The sequence below is a fragment of the Coenobita brevimanus genome, chromosome 25 (assembly GCF_032717465.1).
Source record: "Coenobita brevimanus isolate Jiangsu-jjx chromosome 25, ASM3271746v2, whole genome shotgun sequence".
Taxonomy (NCBI): Eukaryota; Metazoa; Arthropoda; class Malacostraca; order Decapoda; family Coenobitidae; genus Coenobita; species Coenobita brevimanus.
In genome coordinates, this window is record NC_136978.1 from 1,540,001 (window position 1) to 1,561,044 (window position 21,044).

Sequence of the window (21,044 nt, forward strand, 5' to 3'; positions counted from 1 at the left end):
AGAAGAAAAAGAAGAATGAGAAGAAGGAGGAGGAGGAGGAGGAGGAGGAGAAATTAGGAAGTATTGGGAGCGGTTAGGAAGGGGGAATGAAGAAGAAGACGAATGAGAAAAAAAGGAAAAGAGTGAAAGGAAGAGGAAAACAAATGAGAAGAAAAGGAAAAAGTCTGACTAAAGGGAAGTGGAAAATGTATGAGGAAAAAAATATATGAACGAAGAGAAAATAATATGAATGAAAGGAAAAATGAATAAAAAAAAAAATGAAACAATTGTATGAATGAGCAATAGGAAGTGGAATATGAGGAAAAAAATGAGCGATGAGAAAATATGAATAAAAATGAATAAAAAAGATGAAAGAATTGTATGAATGAGTGGAATGTGGCTACCGCTCTGCCCACGCCGCCATGAACCAACTATTTCAATATACATGGAAAGGAAAAAGGAAAAATGAATGAAAAAAAAACAGAGGAAGAAATGTTTGAATGAATTGTAGTGGCCGGCGAACACGTGTCTTATATTTATGTGTAATTTTAATGTCAATATTCAGGCTTAGTTTTATGTGTTCTGAAGGGAGGATGGTTTGTGGGGGATTGACCCGCCCCTGCCCAGTGTTGTGTGCTTGGGTATTGGTGTGCTGGAGGTTGGAGGAAGTGGAGGAGGTTGAGGAGTAGGAGGAGGAGGAAGAAGAAGAAGAAGAAGAAGAGGAGGAGGAGAAGGAGGAGGAGGAGGAAGTGAAAAGGAAAATAACAAACACAACAATAATAATAATAATAATAATAATAATGAGGCTTAGAATTATGTGTATCGACTACACGTAGGTCATTAGTCTCTCTCTCTCTCTCTCTCTCTCTCTCTCTCTCTCTCTCTCTTTTCACTCATCCTATATCCTAAAGTCTTTAATAGTTGACCATCAGACGAAGAAAAACCCCCTCAGCCAATCAGAATCCACTTTACAAACCGCCTCTCTCTTTAACCAATCAGAGCGAGCCTTACAACCACCCCTCTCACGTCTCAGCCAATCAGAAAGCGTTTTAGAACTCTCTCGGCCATTAGTTCAGCCAATCAGGACTCTCGAAAGTTGTTTATTTTCTGTCGATAAACTCTGGAGTCAGTTGAAAGAGAGAGAGAGAGAGAGAGAGAGAGAGAGAGAGAAGAATGTTAAAGAAGAAAACAGAAGAGGTGAAGAGAAAAAAAAACAGGAGAGAGGAAAGAAGCAAAAGAAAGAGGAAAGAAGACAAGAGAAGACGAGAGGAGGTAAGAAAGAGAGAGAGAGAGAGAGAAGACGAGAAGAAGAAAGAAAGAGAGAAGAGAGGAAAAGAGGGAAATAAAAAGAAGAGAAAAAATAAAGACTGAAAAAGGAGAAAAGAAGAATGGACACCAACATCACACACAAAAGATTTAGAGGAGACAGGAGAAGGAAAAGTAAGAAAAAAGCAAATGTAAAGAAAAGATCAAGAAAAAGAGAGGAGGAACAAGGCAGCAAGGAACCGGAAAATGAAAAGAGATAAAAGTCAAAAACAAAATCGAGAATAGACAAGAAACACGAGACAGGAGCCTGAGAAACGGAAAAGGAAAAAAAGAAAATCGAAGTTGAGAGAGAGAGAGAGAGAGAGAGAGAGAGAGAGAATATGACGTGAGGCATGAGAGAGAGGGAGAGGGGAAAGAGGAATGAAATTAGAGAGCGAAGGAAGCTATGTGTTAAACTGAGAAGGAAAGGGGTGAGAGGCCGATTTGAGAGAGAGAGAGAGAGAGAGAGAGAAAATTACGACACAAATTAGAGATGATACTAGTGGCGTCAAAGATGTGTAAGTAGGATGTGCTAGGAATGTGACAAGGATAGCATGGCCAGAACTAACCTCCCCCTATCTACACAGGTGGGCCAGCTGGAGCCAGACACCACCTATCGACTACAGGTGTGGGCTGCTAATGAGAAGGGCGTGAGTCCCTCGGTGCATCTACAGGCTTTCACTACACACCCTCCTACACACCAACACACAGCGCATGGTGGGTATATGCAGACACACACACACACACACACACACACACACACACACACACCAATATACCACCGCAATTGGTAGATATATGCACACACTTGCACACGTACATACACACGCATGCATACAGAAACACACACACACACACACACACACACACACACACACACACACACACACACACACCTTTAAAGCCACCCTAACCACACACACTCCCTCCTTGTCTCTTTTATCTTCTGCTTTCTTTCTCTTCTCATCCATTTCCCTCTTCCCCTATTTTCCCCTCTCTCTCTCTCTCTCTCTCTCTCTCTCTCTCTCTCTCTCTCTCTCTCTCTCTCTCTCTCTCTCTCTCTCTCTCTCTCTCTCTCTCTTTTCTCACTTTTTTTTTTTTGGATACAGATTTTAAAACATTTTCGCTTATATCACAGTATTCATAACTCCAAGATTTTTTTTTTTTTTGGTCAAACTCTGGGTAAAGGCCTAAAAACTCGTTCCCTAAGACCTTAAAATCCACTACGCATATCGCCACTACAGCACCAATACCCGCCAATCCTCCTCCTACATGCCACACACACACACACACGTCACCACTTTGGAACTCATGCCCACCGTCTTTACCTGATTCATGCTAAGGACTTCTTTATTTATGAATAGCTGGATGTGTAAGTTTCCAAATATTTACTTTTTTATCTTTGTTTTTTCACCACGAATAACCCTCTGAGTCAATGGCTTTCACCGAACACTGTAATCTGGTGTTCAATATATTACCCAAAGGAATTTATAGACGTAGAGTTAAATCAATAACTTGGTAACTGGGAATATTTTTAATTCAGATATATTTTTTCTGTTCGTCAAGGTAGATTTTCTGTTCTAGTTTTCATTTTACCATTCTCTTCCCTTTTTGACTCTGTGATTGTCTTCTGTCCATACGTCAACACCTTCCTCACACCTTCCCAGTTCCTTATGCTCACCTCACTCTGGCCTCACCTGCCTCTCACTTTCTTACCTGGCTCTACCTCTCGCTACCTGTACTCTCTTCCTTCCCTGCTTTTTTTCTTCCCCCTTACTCTCTTCCTCCTCTACCTCCTCCGTTGCCTCTCTTCCTCCCTGCCTCCCCCTCCCTTGCCTCTCTTCCACCCTTACTTCTCCTCTTCCCCTGCCGCTCTTCCTCCCCTATCTCTCTCCCTCTATGCCTCTCTTCCTTCTGTCTCTCTTCCTCCCTACTTCCCCCTCCCTGCTTCTCCTCCTCCCCTGCCTCTTTCCTCCTCTACCTCACTTTCTCCTCTGCTTCTCCGTCATCGCCAACACACCCACCCAACCCCACCCATCTTATACCCTACCCCCTGCCACCCTACCTCCCTATCCCCTTCCTCCACCACCCCCTTATCCTCCTCGCCGTTCATCTTCTACCAACACCCTGTCGTTTCATACCCTGCCTCCCCAAACCCCTGCCGCGCCACCACCCTATCTCCCTGTCACCCTGTCTTCCTAAGGCACATCCCAATCTTCCACCAGCACCCATCAGCTTACCCTACCACCCTGCACTCTACCCTGCCACCGTGCCTTCTCCACCCCCTGCCACCCCTGTCATCGTACCATCCGTGGCAGGGGGTGGGGGGTCCGGCGGCGTCCAGCGTCGGGAACAAACTCAATTCCTAGTTTGGAATGTCATTATGTCCGGGTCTGCTCACCAGCCTGCAAAATGTCTCCTTTAATGTAGTTACCCCCCAGCCCTCCCACACCCTCCGTTTTCTTTCCTACCCTTCTCGACGTACTCTTTCCTTCTTCACCTTCCTCCTCCCTTCTTTGCTTCACCTACCTTCCTCCATTTCTCCTCCCTCCTTCTTTCCTTCCATCTCCCCCTCCTTTCTTTCACCTACTTTCTCTATTTCCTCCTCCTCCTCCCGCTTCTTCTCATCCCCTCTTCCCCTTCGTTTCATCTCTCTCTTTTCTTTCATTTTTTTCCTTCTATTTTTCCTCTCCTTCTTACTCTCTCCTTCTTCTCTTTCCTCTCCCCTCTCTCCATGCTTCCTTCCTTCCTCCCCCTCCTTCCCTTTCTTCCTTCCTCCTTTTCTCCTTTCTTCCGAGAGCTCCCTCGTCCTCTCCTCTTCCTTTCCGCATCCTCTTACTCCCTCCTTCCTCTTTCCCCTCCCTACTGTCTCTCACTTTTCCTCCTCTTCTTTCTCCTTCCTTGTTCTACTTCTCTCTTCCTTCTTTGCCTTTATACTTTTCCTTCGTCTTTTGTATTCCTTCCCATTATTCTTCTCTTCTTCTTTCCTTCCTTCCTCCGATTTTCCTCCTCCTTCTCTCCTTCCTTTTCATTTGATCACCATTCTCTTGCTCTCTCCATTTTTCCAATATCTAACAGTCTTCCCTCCCTCCCTCCTCCTCCTCCTCCTCCTCCTCCTCCTTATCAGCTGCTCTTCCTTCCCTCTCCTATCTTCCCATCGCTCGAGCAATCTTCTTATCTATCTCTCTCCCTCTCACCTACCTATATCTCCTCTCTTTCCTCTCTCCCCTCCTCTCCCTTCTCCCCCCCCTCTCCCTCCCTCTCATTAATTTTTCCTCACGCCTTCCTCTTACCTCCAATCCTCACCTCTTAAATCTCTCTCTCTCTCTCTCTCTCTCTCTCTCTCTCTCTCTCTCTCCTAACCTCTACTACCCCTATCTAACCATACCTAACATCTTTCTAACCAATTATCTTACTTCTATAACTCCCTGCCTAACCCCTGCCTAATCCCTGCCTAACCTCTGCCTAACACCTGCCTAACTCTGCCTGGACAGTGGTGGCCGAGGTGAGAGAGGGGAACAGCGGCAGTGACTCCGGCAGTGACGCGGGTGGCACTGCAGGCGGCGGTGACGGAAGTGGCGGGTAAGTGACGGAGAGAGAAAGGAGGGAAGGAGGGAAGGAAGGAAAGAGAGAGGAGGAAGGAAGGAAGGAAAGAGGGAGGAGGGAGGAAGGAAGGAAGGAAAGAGAGAGGAGGAAGGAAGGAAGGGAAGAGAGAGGAGGAAGAAAGGAAGGAAAGAGGGAGGAAGAAAGATTGATAAGGTGAGAGGGAAGGCGTGTGAACGTCAAGAGAGAAAATGTGGAAGAGAGAGAGAGAGACAGACAGACAGACAGACAGACAGACAGAAACAGAGACAGACAGACAGACAGACAGAAAAAAAACAAACTCGAAACGGGAACAGAAAAATTCATCACAATCCATTGAATGAAAATTGCAATTCAAACATACCTTTGAAAAAAAAAAATATGCAAATCCAAAAAAAAAAAAAGAGAAACTGAAATGAAAAATATTGGCAAAAAAATTGATATTGTTATTCTTGTTACACTCCGGGAATTAATTATTATTGATATATTATTTTTTTGAGTTACTGGTGCTCTCTCTCATTTTAATTTCCTAGGCGGGGTTTGTTTAGTAATAGAGTCGTGCGTGATGATGATGATGATGATGATGATGATGATGATGATGAGGAGGAGGATAAGGATGATGATGATGATGATGATGATGATGATGATGGGGAGGAGGAAGGGAATGATGATGGTGACGATAAGGTTGACAACGATGATGATGATGATAATGATGATGATTATGATGATGATAATGATGATGATGATGATGATGATAATGATAATGATGATGATGATGATAATGATGATGATGGGGAGGAGGAGGAGGAGGAGGATAATGATGAAGATAACGATAATGATGATAAAAAATAACTCCCATAACTCCCTTCTGATTACCTTCGCATGCAATCAAAGGGTCATATTTTAATCTGCTGGGCGTGTTTGTCTGTCTGTCTAGGGATTGCACCAAACGAGGCTCTTTAATGTATTACTAATGGATGATAATGTTTCCTGTTTCTTTTGATCTCTAAATGAACCGATTATTTGTGTAATTTTACGATGCTGATATAAGCTTGCATGAGATTTACGAGTATGGTTAACTTTGATGATGTGTGGGAGGTTGTGTGAGGGGGTTGTGTGTGGGGGGAGGGTTGTGTGTGTGTGTGTGTGGGGGGGTTGTGTGTGTGTGTGTGTGTGTGTGTGTGTGTGTGTGTGTGTGTGTGTGTGTGTGTGTGTGTGTGTGTGTGTGTGTGTGTGTCTTTATTAACCCTTGCATTTTTCCATCCCCCAGTCAATCTTAAGGAGTGATGATGATGATGATGATGATGATGATGATGATGATGATGATGATGATGATGATTCTCCATTTTTCTCCAACACCCATTGCACCCCAGTAAACCCCATTCCACCCCATTTCTCACCCCATTTCCACCCCACTAACCCTCATCTTCTCCCCCTACCAGAGTATTAGGGGGTAGCACCGGTATAAGGGCCCTGGTATCAGTCATTGTGGGGGCCGGGCTAGGGGTGGCACTCCTCCTGGCACTCCTCATACTCCTCCTCCGCCGCCGCCACCACCGCCACCCCCACCCCCCTCCCCCCGCCAAGCCCCCAGACCCCACCACAGCCACCGCCCCCACCACAGCCACCACCACAGCCACGTCATCACCCCCGCCAATTCTCAAAGGAGCGCCACACACCTGCGCTCACAGGGAAATGCAGGTGTGTAATTGTGTGTGTGTGTGTGTGTGTGTGTGTGTGTGTGTGTAAATGTGTGTAAGTGTATTACGTCAAGGTGAGTAGGTGTGCATCTCTCAATTGCTCCCTCATTTCCAGGTCATTGACACCTACGCCATAACATACACACACACACACACACACACACACACACACACACACACACATGTACAACTCGTCCCTCTCTCTCACCTGCACATACTCCCAAATCAAGGTGCACATCACTACTAATTAAACCTACGAACATAACTCATTACGCACCTGACCCCACCTTATCATTTCAGAAGCTACCTCTTGTTATATACCACGAATTATACTCATAACTATAACGTCAAATTAGAGTGAAAAGGATGTATGCAAAACCAGATCATCATATACACAAAAAAATATTATATCTAGAAGTCAAAAGCATATTAAAGAGAAATTAGTGAGCAATATGTTATAATTATCATATTTTATAATTTGTTTTATCTGTTGATCTAGCACTCAGTTTATATAAAAATAAAATTAACTTGTGCAGCCTGTTAAGACTATTTTTTTAATTATTCAGAAGAGAGAGAGAGAGAGAGAGAGAGAGAGAGAGAGTCTGACAGATAGATACAGATACAGATAAGCAGACAGACAGACAGACAGACAGACCTTTAGCTAGTCAATCAGCCAACAGACAGTTAGACAGGCAGACAGACAGACACAGATATAGACAGATACGTATACACAGTCAAACACAGAGATAGGCAGATAGACAGATAGACAGACAGAAAGACATGTGGATAGATAGAGAGAAAGACAGGTAAGAAGAAAATATGAGAAAGGTATAGCATTCCATTTTCCGTCCCTACATAGATAGACAGAGACAAACTGAGAGATAGATAGACAGACAGACAGATACATACATACCGGTACATACATACATACATACAAACATACATACAAACATACATACATACATACATGAGACAGAAAGACAGACAGACACAGAAAATTCTAACTCCCTTTTTTGATCTCTACAGGTTGAGAGCGAAGGAGAGGTAGACCCAGACCTAATCGCCCACTCCCTCGCTCAAGCTGCCCTCTCCCCATCCGGCCCCCTCCTGCGCCCCCCCGCTAGCTACGGAGGGGGAGCTGACCCCTCCTTCTGCGAGGTGGTGCTGGCGGCGGGGGTGGGGGGCGGGGGAGGGGCGGTCCACCATCACCTCCTCCCTTCCACCCACACCCTCCACCCCCACCCCTCCCCCTCACCACCCTCTGTCTCGCCCCCCACTGTCGCCCCCCCTCCCGCAGTCCCCCGCCCCCACATGCCCCCCCAACAGCAGCAGTTACAGCAGCATATTCTTCCACAGCAGCGCTACCGCCAGCATCCAGCGGTGAGTACACACACACACACACACACACACACACACACACACACACACACACACACACACACACACACACGGCACTCAATATTTACAACCAGTGATAGAGATTGATATAACCTTCAGGATCTTGTTAACTGTGAATGTTGATAGGGGGAAAGGAGAGGAGAGGAGAGGAGGAGAGAGGAGGGGTGGAGAGGAGAGAAGAGGACGGGAGAAGAGGAGAAAGAGGCAGTAAAAAATGAGAGGAGCATAAAGAAGAGAGGAGACGAAAGAGAGAGAATGGGAAAGAAGAGAAAGCGAAGGAAAAGGAAAGAAGGGGAAAGAAGGGGACTGCGTGAGGTAGAAATATGAGAGAGAGAGAGAGAGAGAGAGAGAGAGAGAGAGAGAGAGAGAGAGAGAGAGAGAGAGAGAGTGAAAGAGAGAGAGAGAAACATGAACTAACCACAATGCTTATATTTACATTCCTTTATTTACTCTCGAGATGTAAACAACATCAAAAACAACAAAAACACTGACCTGTTGCTGTTTCCTATCCCCTCTTTCTTATGCATTCCTTTTATTTATTTATTTTTTTTATTCTTCGTTCTCAGTTTAAAAGAATGGTGAGTGACTTCCAAACACGAGAGATGTGTGTGTGTGTGTTTGTGAGGATGGTGGTGAGGTGTAGTGTGGTATTTTTGTGAGGGATGTGGTGCGGTATGGTGTGGTGTGGTGTGGTGTTGTGTAGTGAAATATGGTGAGGTGCGGTGTGGTGTGGTGTGGTGTGGTGTTGTGTAGTGAAGTATGGTGAGGTGCGGTGTGGTGTGGTGTGGTGTGATGTAGTGTGATGTGGTTTGGTGTGGTGTGGTGTGGTGTGGTGTGGTGTTTGTATCGTGGTATATCTCCTAAGGTGGTATGTTGTGGCGTGTTGTGGTATGATGTGGTGTAACAGGGTATACTTGTGAAGCTGGTATAGTGTGGTGTGGTGTGGTATTCCCCCAGTAACGTGTACCTGTCGATAAACTGGGCGGGGTATTATTGAAAATCCCCTCCGTATTATTATGCATGGGAGGAATATCGCAGTGTACCCTTTGAGCACTACCTCCGTTTTCTTTGCTCTCCCCCATCTTCCCTTCCTTCTTCTCCCCATCCCCATTCTTCTTCTCTCCCCATCCTCTTCCTTTTCCTTGCCTCCGTCTTCCTTTCCTTATTCGCCCCCATCCCCCTCCCTTCCTCTCCCCCGCCCTTTTCCCCCTTCTTTCCCCATCCTCTTCCTTCTCCCCCACCCCTCTTCCCTTTTCTCCCCCACCAGGGTAGAAAGATGGCCAGGCAAATAGGTAGGTAGGTAGGCAGGTAAGTAGGTAGGTATCGTAGGCAGGTAGGCAGAGAGAGACAGGTAGGTAGGTAGCATAGGTAGGTATGACGTAAGAGAGGAAAACAACCTTCACAGTTAACAGTAGACAAAGGGAAAGACATATAACATGGTAATTAGGAAATAAATAAATAAATAGGGAGGGAGGCAGGTAGATAGGCACAGGTAATTACACAGGTAGCCTAGGTAATTACGTATCAGGTAGGCGAGTAGATAAGGAGGTGCTGTAGGTAGGTAGGTAGGTAGGTAGGTAGGTAGGCAGGTAGGTAAGCAGCTTGGCAAGTGAGTTAGTAAAAAAGTAGGCAGGTCACTTATATATAGCCAAATGGATACACACAGGTATATTAAAAGACAGATAAGAGATAAGCTGATAAGTACACAACCTGATATAATCCCTTCACTAAAAGGAGTATCTTCCAAACACGATAAACTCTAGGGTGGTCTCTCCCTATTACTAAAGATGAATTAAAGCACGTAAACCCCCCCAAAAAACACAATATAAGACATCATGAAAGTCAAAAAGAAGTCCTATTTCGCATTTACCATGTCATTTCCCCGCCACAGCACCGGGAGAGGGAAATGAGTGGCCGGAAATGACTGAAGGGGTAAGTGAAATGAACAGTGCACTCTCACTCACACACGCGGGACTGTGATTAGGTTAAATGATGGATGCAGCACTTGGATTGCCCTTACCCCCACACTCACATCTTGTCAGGGTGTGTGTGTGTGTGTGTGTGTGTGTGTGTGTGTGTGTGTGTGTGTGTGATTAATGAAGCACTCAGACAATCAGCATCCAGTCACCTCTTGTTAGACAAATTGCCAGCGAGATGCGTGTCAGCGGATTGGGGGTGACCGTGAATGTGTGTGTGTGTGTGTGTGTGTGTGTGTGTGTGTGTGTGTATGAGAGAGAGAGAGAGAGAGAGAGAGAGAGAGAGAGAGTTACAAGGCTACACAGACCACAAACCCACTATCATCATCACCATCACCACCACCATCCTAAGCCTTATTCCCATTGAAAATAAACTAACGAAAGCCACAACTACCCTTCGCTTTTCAAATTAGGCCACACAAAAAAATGGAAGAAGGAAGAAAAACAAAAATAGAAAAATCAGATCCAACCCAATCGTCCCCAACCTGACCACACCTGCTATTCATGGCGCCAAATGCAGTGCCACTTTCTGCAACAATTCTGTACTAGCGTTTTCCTTTATTACCCTCGCTACAGGCCAGACGCAGAGGGGGGTAACGCTTTCATCCGTGTGTGTCTGTGTGTGTATCATCCTTCTGTTATTATGAAAAAGGGTGATTTGTTGACTATTAGGCTAACGAGTAGGATTATGTTTTTATCTGGGTCTCTTTTCTTCTTCCTTAGTTCAAAGTTGTTACGGAGACACTGGTAAACTTCATTATTATCTACGATGTTCATATTGACATCAAGGATTAAATTAGTTAAGATTATACATTTTTTTATCTAGGCTACACGATGATTTAGTACGGACAGACGCAGACATCAATGCACTAACACACCCTCCCCTCTCACGTTCCCTGCAACACAAAACTATCATCCCTTCTCCCTCACACGAACCTTCACCTTTCATCATCACCCCACTCCCCTCCCCTCTCCCCCATTCTTACCCTCTTCCCTCTGCCCCACCCTCACCTCCATCACCACCCCACTCCCCTCTCCCTCACCCCTTTCAGTGTCCATGCAGCAGCGAGCAGAGAGAGGACAGACAGGTAATGTTTTTCACCCCTCACCCTCACCCCACACCCCTCTCAAGCTTCAATCATCCCTCCAACACAATGCACACTCTCACCCCTTTTGCCTTACCCCTCCATACAGGAATACAGAAAGAGACAGAGGATAGTCAGTGTATGTTCCCCGCCTCACCTCAAGTTTTATCCATAACTCCTGCAAAATACACACTCACACTTCTTTCTCACTCTTCACCATACCCTTCCCTCCTACACGCTATACATTCATCCTTCTCTCTTACCTCTTCAAATCACCATGCACTAACGCAGAAGGCAAACCATGAATGCTCCTCACCCCTGCCTAGCTACAGACACCCCTAGCACAATACAGTCACCCCTCTTCTTCCTCACCCCTCGAAACACGCTAGGCAGTGTTGACGTGCGTGTAGGCGACACACTTTTGCCCTAGCCAGCGTGAGGGTGCTTCTGTCAACGCTGGTGCCTCTCAACGTAATGGACTAGCCCGGTGTTAATTACCTTCAGAGTGATTCCTGACGCCAGAGTGTTTAGGGAAATGAGGCAGGACGGCGTGGGGTGGCAGAGGGATTGGTAGGATGGGGTGCTGGTAGGTGGGGTTGGTAGGACGTTGGCTGAGGTACTGCGTGTGGTTGATACAGCTGTGGTAGTTGAGAGGTAGGTGAAAGAAGGTGGCGTGGGGTGGTAGTAGGGTTGGTAGGCTGAGGTGTTGGTAGGAATGGTAGTGGGGTTGGCAGATTAGGGTGTTGGTAGGAATGGTAGTGGGGTTGACAGATTAGGGTGTTGGTAGGAATGGTAGTGGGGTTGGTAGGTTGGGTTGGTGGGAAGCTGCTGAGATGGAATATAAATTGAATTGTTTGGCATGGGTATAATACTGGATAAAAGAGTACCAGAACAAAGGTAGGGTGATGTGGGATAACAGGAGGGGTTGGTAGGAAGGTAGGCAGGACCGTGGGGAGTGAGATGGTTGTTGGGGTGTTTGTAGTGGTAGTGGATAGTGGCAGTTCCTGGTAGTAGTGTTGTCAGGGTCAATGAGGGGGGGTGTCGTGGGATGGTGTGTAGTGTACTCGATTGTAAATGTAATTCGCTGAAGTACAAAGCCAATTAAGAGTACTAAGTTAATTAATGAAGACAGTTATCAGTACTAAGTTTTAATTAAGGCGGAAAAGTTATTATAGAGGCGGAAAAGTTATTATAAAGTTTCTTAATTATACTCCAAGGATTCTATAATTATTCAAATCATTAATAAGAGTGAATTAAGTGAGAATTTCGTTTTTGACCTGAGAGAGAGAGAGAGAGAGAGAGAGAGAGAGAGAGAGAAATTCCACAACTGATAATTTGCACTAACTTGCCTATCTATCCACCTATCTATCTATTTGTCTATTTGTTCTATCACCTGTTCTCTGCAATCAGTCTGCCCTTTCTCCAATTCAACCCCTCCCTTATAGTATATCTCCCCTCATCCCTCCAATTCATCCTGCGTTTCCCCTCCCTTTCCCACCTACCACCTTATTCACAAGCACTCTCCTCGTCAGTCTCATCCTCCACTCACTCCATATGACCATCACAAGGCACTGAAGAATAACGTGAAAAGGCCTACTACTGCTACTACTACTACTACTACTACTATTACTACTGATCATATAGCCTATTATTAGAACCTTCAAAAACAAATCAATAGCTATATAAACTAATACAATTTTCATAAACCCCAAATATTGCTTCACGAACGCAATTTCGTATGGATTTACACGAAAATTGATGTGAGGTGTACTGCTCACAATTGCAAATTCGATGGACACTGCAATCAGTCACTTATTACTTCAAAGTTATGAAAATACGTTAACATATTCACCTAACCTTTCTCACCAACTCTTTCTTGAAGGTTTTGTTGTGATTTGGTGATGTGGTTGGCTGAAATAAAGCTTGAATGGCACAAAATACGGACACAAAAACAATCAACAAACTTCTCGTTATCGCCCAAGCCGCGGAGTAATACATGGCTTGTCAAAGGCGGGCCCTTAACTTATTCAGGAAAAACTATACAATCTATCCTGCAGTTACTTCCATATAACGTCACTTAACACCTCTCTCTGCAGCGCTAACACCTTGGAAACTCAAAATAAGTTAGTAGAGTTGTTTGTAAGTGCTGCAGAAGAATGTAAACAACACTGGAGCAATTTCAATTTACGGTGGGGATAACAGGGCTGCCTAATTACACCAATTAAGTAGTTCCTCCGCCGCGCCGCTCGTCAGGCCAATCTAGCGACCCAATTTCGAAGCTAATTGAAGTTACATTTAGTTTCGCACATAATTACGCTATGAAACCAATCAAGGTAATGCTAAATATGGTCAATAGTGTAAACAGAATGCAAATAAAGATATGACTGTGGTACACGCTGAATAAAATAACGTAAAACATATAAAGAAATCTTACCACATCCAACCCAGCGCAAGCTAACTTCACCTACCTTGACACAGCAAACACAGCCCCAGTCTAGCGTAACTAACCCTAACTGTCTTGCCAGGTAGCGTAGCCTATTCTAACTTTAAATACACTAACTTGACCTAATACCCTAACCAGAAGCCTAACTAAATTAACGGTAGGCCTATGGTAAATGTTGATATCCCTTTAGGCAGTTTCGAAGACTGTAGTAGTGGTGGTAGTGGTAGAAGTAGTGGAAGTAGTGGTGGTGGTGCTGGTGGAGGTAGTAATATTTGTGGTGTAGTAGTAGTATTAATAGTAGTAGTAGTAGTAGTAGTAGTAATAGTAGTAGTAGCAGTAGTAGTAACAAACACTTCAGTGATGAAAATTTTAATACTATCGATCAAACCTGCAGCCAAAAGTAGTATATCTAAGTACATGTAGTCAGAATTACAGGGAATTTACTCCATTATCTGAAGTCATGAAATCTGTAGCCTGAAGTTGAGCAGTTCCCCGTGGCTAGTGTGCTAAAAATGTGCTAAAATGTGCTATTGAACTTAAATAAATAGCTCTGATACTTCCTCCACACACACACACACACACACACACACACACACACACACACACACACACACAATATACATACACAGAGAGACAGACAGACACATAGCAAGACAGATAGACAGGAACATGCATATACAGAGAGAGAGAGAGAGAGAGAGAGAGAGAGAGAGAGAGAGAGAGAGAGAGAGAGAGAGTGAGAGAGAGAGTTAGACCAAATTATAAGCCAAAGAATAACTTAGGACAGGTAGGTTAGATTATAGCAAGTAGGAGGAAGGAAGAGAGTACAGTAGGCAAGAATGCAAGGCTATAACTACACTGTGTGGTTAGGGAGGCCGTCTGTCGTCTGAAGGTACGTGCGATCGAACCCCGGCTAGGACTGGGCTCAGTATTATATGTTGAATTTCGTTAAACTAGACATTAGTGAAAGTTTAAAGGACCCACCGACATATAAAAATACACCCTGCCAATAAGGAATACACCCTGCTAAGAAGAAATACACCCTGCTAAGAAGAAATACACCCTGCTAAGAAGAAATACACCCTGCAACTAAGAAGTACACTCTGCTAATAAGAAATACACCCTGAATAAGAAATACACCCTGCTTATAAGGAATACACCCTGCTAAGAAGAAATACACCCTGCTAATGAGAAATACACCCTGCTAATAAGAAATACACCCTGCCAATAAGAAATACACCCAGCTAATAAGACTGTCCTAGCATGTATTCAATATGGACGGTGGGTATTGATGTCAAAGTGGGGACATGTGAAGCTGTAGGCCCGTAGGAGGACTGATGGCAACTGAGGAACGATCCGCTGAGCCTATGCCTAGAGTCGACCACATGGAATAAATATAAATAAATAAATAAACAGAAGAACCGCAAAATAGGGTAAACAATACGCGGAAAGAAATATTTGCTGAAGAACTATGATCAACGCAAATATATTCAACAATTTTTAGAGTGTGTTAGGGATATAATCATTCGAACAGCGTAAATCAAATATACATGATTAACCCCACACATTTAAAAATCGTTCGCAGAGAAGTAATAAGGAATTCTTGTAATGTGGTTGTCTTTGCACTTAGTTCTTTTAGTGTGTGTTTTTCTTTACCTTTTTTTTCTTTCTTTCTTTTTTGCGTTTTTCTATTTTTGTAATCTGAATTTTTGGTGGGCGATGCAGGGGTGCGTGGGAAGGGCGAGTTTCCCCGGATGAGATGTGGTGCCGACTCCTACCTGCCCCGCTGTCTGGCCCCAAATCTGTTTCATTTTTTTTTTTTAAGTTTCCCTTGGTTTATTCTCATTTTTTGTATACATCTCTTCACTGTGTACATTTCCTGTTCTTAAAAATAATGCTATATATTACCGTCCCTTCCAAATAATTTTCGTAGATAAAACAGCAAAGCAATTCCCCCCCCTATCTCTCTCTCAAAAAAAAAACTCAATTTTTTTTTTTTAACAGATTGCCTAAGGAAAAAAAAACATTGCCAAAAACAAACAGGAAAACAAACATCACAAGGAACAAGGGAATGCTTGGTCGTCCGCTTGGGTGTAAACAGGCTCTCTCTCTCTCTCTCTCTCTCTCTCTCTCTCTCTCTCTCTGGCCTTTTCTCCCGTACTGACCCACTTTTTGTTTGACCCTGTTTCCTCTTAACCTCTTTTCCTCCTGACATTTTTTTTTATCTGACCTTATTTTCTGTTGATCGTCTTCTGTTTGACCTTTTGTGACCTGTTTTTCCATTTAAGCTCTTCTGATTCACACCCCTGTTGTATGACCCTTTCTCCTGTTGACCCCTTCCGTTGAACCATTTTTTTTTTTTTTTCAACTGACCTCTTCTGTTTGAGCTGCCTTGCTGTTGGCCTCTTCTGTTTGACCCCTCATCCTGTTAACCTCTCCTGTTTGACGTCTTCTGTTGACCTGCTCTCCTGTTGACCTCTTCCGTGTGACCTTTTCTGTGTGGCTACTTCCTTTTGATTTTTTTCTGTTTGACTTCTTCTGTTTGAGCTCTTCTGTTAACCTTTCCTGTTGGTCTCTTCTGCATGACCTAATTCTCACGTTGACCCTTTCTCTCCTCAACAGAAAGACCCACAGTTCGCCCACCTTGACCTCGAGGTGGGTCGTGAGGTCAACCCAGGCGGAGGCGGAGGTGGCCCTGGAGGTGGCACTGCAGGGGGGAGGTGTAGGGGGGTGCCAACAGTCTATGGCACTCTGAGGCACCCCCACGTAACATTTGACCTGAGAGCCACACACAGCCAGGCCAGTATAGCGTCCGCCCATGACCTGACCTTCCAGCAGCATGACCCCTCGCGACCTTTGCTGGCCGATGACCCCACCACAGTCGTCGTGAGCTCATCTTTGACCTCATCAGGGGCCTCGTCTCCCATGATGTCAGGGGGGGTGGTGGCGAAGAGGGAAAGCTCCGTTTGATACTGTTAATGGCGGTAATGGTAGTGCTTGTGTGTGTGTGTGTGTGTGTGTGTGTGTGTGAGAGAGAGAGAGAGAGAGAGTCTCCCATGTTGTTAATAGTAGTATTTGGATGTGCGTGTAATTAGGTGTGTGTGTGTGTGTGTGTGTGTGTGTGTGTGTGTGTATCTATGTATGTGCGTGTGTTTTTAGTGTGTCTAAGGGTGTACTGGTATTTGAAATCAGCCCCCCCCCCAAAAAAAAAAAAGTAAAATCGATATGTAAAAAAATCTATAAACAACATCATTATCAGGAGGTCACAGAGGTCATCCGAGGTCACGAGGACATTATTTAACTGCCCTATCATTGACATCAGCAGTCCGTTCCCTCATTCCCACCGTAATTAGGCTTGTTGATTAAAAAGTGGCTTCCTGCAGGTGATATAATTAGTTGTTGATGGACAGGTGGGCAGGTGGGGGTGATTCTCTCTCTCTCTCTCTCTCTCTCTCTCTCTCTATCTATCTATCTATCTATCTATCTATCTCAAGCGTAAAAATATAGCATACTTCCCTATTAAACAACCATCATTAACAACCAATCAATCTACAAAGCCGACGAATTAAAAAAGAATAAATTTAACGACTACGTGTCAATAGGCGAAGGAGGGTACGCTAAAAACCTGCCCCGCAAAGTCCCAGGTGAAGCAATTAACCTCAGACGAAGAGGGGTTGGAAATAATTGCCCAGGTGCTCAATAGGGTATAATTAAGATGCAATTACCTCCTTAAACCGTGATAAGATGATTAATAAGACGGGAAGGTGAATTTCTCAAGGTGTTATGATGCTAAGAATGTAAGAAGAGGGAGAATGATGTGTAAATGATGTTATAAGAGAGTTAACCCTTCAGTGCGATATTGTGCTTCTAACTTAACGATAACTTGACTTTACGATAATTCACGTTAACCCGACTACGATAACTTGACTTTACGATAACTCACTGTACGATAACCGGACTACGATAACTTGACTTACGATGACTTAACTGCGATAACCTGCCTTACGATAAGTTCATTTTTCGTAACTTACTGTACGATAACTTGACTACAATAACCTGACTTATGATAACGATAACAACTACGACAACCTGACCTACGATAACCTAACGATAACAACTACGATAACCTAACTTACGATAACTTTTACGATACCTGTACAATACCAAGGCGAACCCAGTCTCCGTGTACAGCGTGACTCAGGGGATATAAACGCGTTCGATACCCGACGCGAGAAAAAAAGACCAAATTAATAACATTTAAATTTTTTGTTCTTCCAGCTGACTCTCTCTCTCTCTCTCTCTCTCTCTACATACTTACACGTATATATCCGTCTATTTGTCTACCTACCTACCTCCTTACATGCATGAATACATATATATCTACTTACATATGTGCATAAATACATACATACATACCGAGCCACATACCTGCCTACCTACCTTCCTAACTACCTTCCTCCCTGCATACCTGCCTACCTACCTTCCTAACTACCTTCCTCCCTACATACCTGCCTACCTACCTTCCTGCCTTCCTTCCTACCTACCTGCCTACCTACCTACCTACCGACACACATACATACACACATACATACATACATACATAACCAGCTACCAACAGACAGACAGACAGACTCAAGGCCAATAATATAACTAATGGAGCAAAGAAAATGTAAGTATATTGAAGAGGGTAATAAGTTTCTCTCTCTCTCTCTCTCTCTCTCTCTCTCTCTCTCTCTCTCTCTCTCTCTCTCTCGGCCACGGAACAAGGAACAGGAACTTGCTTTTGTATTATTATTTTTGTCTTGCACTGTCTTTATTCTTCTTTCTTTCTTTCTTTCTTTCTTTCTTTTTCTTTTTTTATTTGCTTTCTTTTGCACGTGGGTCTTTGTCTCCCTGCTTCTGAATTTAAATTACTCTAGGTCACGCTCACCCCTTCCCTCTCCCTCTCACTCTCCCTCTCTCTCTCTCTCTCTCTCTCTCTCTCTCTCTCTCTCTCTCTCTCTCTCTCTCTCTCTCTCTCTCTCTCTCTTCGTGACCAGCCTCAAAGGTCCTGCAAGGCTGATGTATAAGGGCTCACTTTGTGCTTGCTTCCGTGTTGCAGAAGTGAGAGAGAGAGAGAGAGAGAGCATTCATGACCTTGCCTGACCTTTGACCTTACTTATGACCTAACATGACCTCCAGATTAAAACCTGATCTGCTTTATGCTGTGACAATATCCAAAAATAAATCGCTAAGGAAGAGGTGTTAAGGAGAATACCAGTCTAGACCACAAAAAATATTATAAACTACCATAATTAAAGCTTTGACTGAGAATAAAATAATTATAACGTATTCTATCCCAGCTTACTGTAAATGACTAAATTAAACTCAGAATAAGTCGCCTGAGCAAAGGTGTTACGCTAATCCTGTGACCTTGTATATCTTGGTAATCTTACTTAATACAGTGACCTCATATCCCTCGCTGACCTCGGTTGATGGGGAGTCAGGAGTGGGAGTGGGGGGAGGGGAGAGAGAGGAGGGAGAGTGAGTTATCTTGTGGTGTGTGTGTGTGTGTGTGTGTGTGTGTGTGTGTGTGTGTGTGTGTGTGTGTGTGTGTGTGTGTGGCGGGGTGTGTAGTGTGTTAAGGTGTGTGTATTAAGGAGTGGTTAGCTGTGTGTGTGTGTGTGTGTGTGTGTGTGTGTGTGTGTGTGTATGTACGTATGTATGTATGTATGTATGTATGTGTGGCGTGGGGCTCAGAGGGGAAACTATTTTTGTATAAAAGGGAAACATTTATATAAAACTAAATACATTGCATAAATCTGTCTTGTTTTATTTTCCTTTATTTTCATCTTTTTTCACATTGTATAACTCACCATGTATTATTATCATTCCTTTAATTATCTTTCTTTTTCAGCATATTACTGAAAGTAGAAAAAAAAAATGGAAGTTATTAGATTAAGAATGAAGGGAAAATGTAAGATATAGGACGTGGAAAATTAGAGAGAGAGAGAGAGAATGGAAATCCATCATATTCTCTAATGATCATAAATCGCTCAAGGAAAAAAGGAAAAGTACAAGGAAGTCATAACACTGGAAATCAATAACACACACACACACACACACACACACACACACACACACACACACACACACAACATCGCAAAACCAAGATCTCATTAACCTCTCTTGAGTGTAAAAAAAAAAATCAAATCGAACGGCTAAGTCGCTTTTTGGCAGGTGTTAAGAATCAATTTCACCTTGACTTCCGGCACGACACTCACCTGACACTCCGCTTCCTTCAAAATCAAAGTCAGGTGAGTGAGACGTGAGTAAAGATATATATATATTTTTTCTTACTTGAGGCCAAACTCCTTGATATTAATTTTAACTTTGTACCTTCGCTAGAACGGGCAATGTCTCACTAAACTCAAGATTAATTTAAGATGAGCCAAGGAAATCGCAAGAAAACACGCCAGTAGATTTTTACCGTGAATTATTTTATTATTTTCTTCTATAACATAAGCGATACTGTTCTAACTTACACTACAAACAGACTATCCTTACTCTGATGGTAGTTCTACAATTTCGCCTATAATTGAGTTCTGCCAAGGGGTTTAAGAAGAAGGAGGAGGAGGAGGAGGAGAAGAAGAAGAAAAGAAGCAGAAGAAATGAAGAATGAGACGACGATGAAGAAGAAAAAGATGACCCAGAAGAAGAAAGAGGAAGGGAGAAAAATGACGAAAGAACGGAGGAGAAAGGGAGCATGGGGGAGGTGGGGGAAGAAGGGGGGAGACATTGCTGGAGCACCACCGGAGCGACACCCTCCCCCTACGAAGCCGAAGCAGCACTGTCGCCCCGGGGAGATCAATGCTCAATGGACCCTTCAGGAGAAGACTCGGCACACGCGCATTCGGAGAGGTTGGTTCGTGGAGTTTGTAAATATAGTATATATATATTTTTTCGTTTTTAAAATCAAATCCCACTTCCTACTACTACTATTACTACTGCTGTTTCTTCTTTTTCTTCTCCCCTCCCCCCCCCCTCTCTCTCTCTCCATGATTTACGGCAGCAGTCAGGTAATTTATTACACTTACACCTGTCAGACGTGTCCAGGAGCAGGAAATCGATAACAATGATATATTTCCCTGTTAAAGAAACCTTCCGTGCCTCTGTCCAATTTGTCTTTCTAACTTTCCTACTCATTAATTTAGGAGTATGATTAAAATTACTTTGCGCTTAATGACTCTGATAACACACACGTACACAGATTCTTCCTGACACACACACACACACACACACACACACACACACACACACCAAACCAACCCCTTCATCGCCAAAACCAACTTCATACACCCTCCTTCTTACTGCCCTCTCTCTCTCATATCCACACCTGCAATTTGAGAGAGAGAGAGAGAGAGAGAGAGAGAGCTGCACCCTTCCTCATTGCTACTGTCACGTCCTCATAAAGTTTGCTTCACCTCGCCATCATAGGAGGGCTTATGTGTGTGTGTGTGTGTGTGTGTGTGTGTGTGTGTGTGTGTGTGTGTGTGAGGAAGAGGATATGTCACTGTGTCCTTTGACTGTGTGTGTG

The 21,044-nt window shown here is 43.9% G+C and overlaps 1 protein-coding gene across 1 annotated transcript in view; it reads left to right on the forward strand.

Annotated features, from left to right (window-relative positions):
- Positions 1-16,438, forward strand: part of LOC145393668 (neural cell adhesion molecule 2-like) — a 124,100-nt gene extending 107,662 nt beyond the window's left edge. The window contains exons 13-19 of the mRNA XM_080267717.1: positions 1,872-2,001; positions 4,779-4,866; positions 6,309-6,567; positions 7,593-7,778; positions 10,269-10,287; positions 13,074-13,081; positions 16,091-16,438. Of these exons, the coding sequence (XP_080123843.1) occupies positions 1,872-2,001; positions 4,779-4,866; positions 6,309-6,567; positions 7,593-7,778; positions 10,269-10,287; positions 13,074-13,081; positions 16,091-16,438 (1,038 nt within the window). The remainder of the gene's footprint in view (positions 1-1,871; positions 2,002-4,778; positions 4,867-6,308; positions 6,568-7,592; positions 7,779-10,268; positions 10,288-13,073; positions 13,082-16,090) is intronic.
- The last annotated feature ends 4,606 nt before the right edge of the window (positions 16,439-21,044 follow it).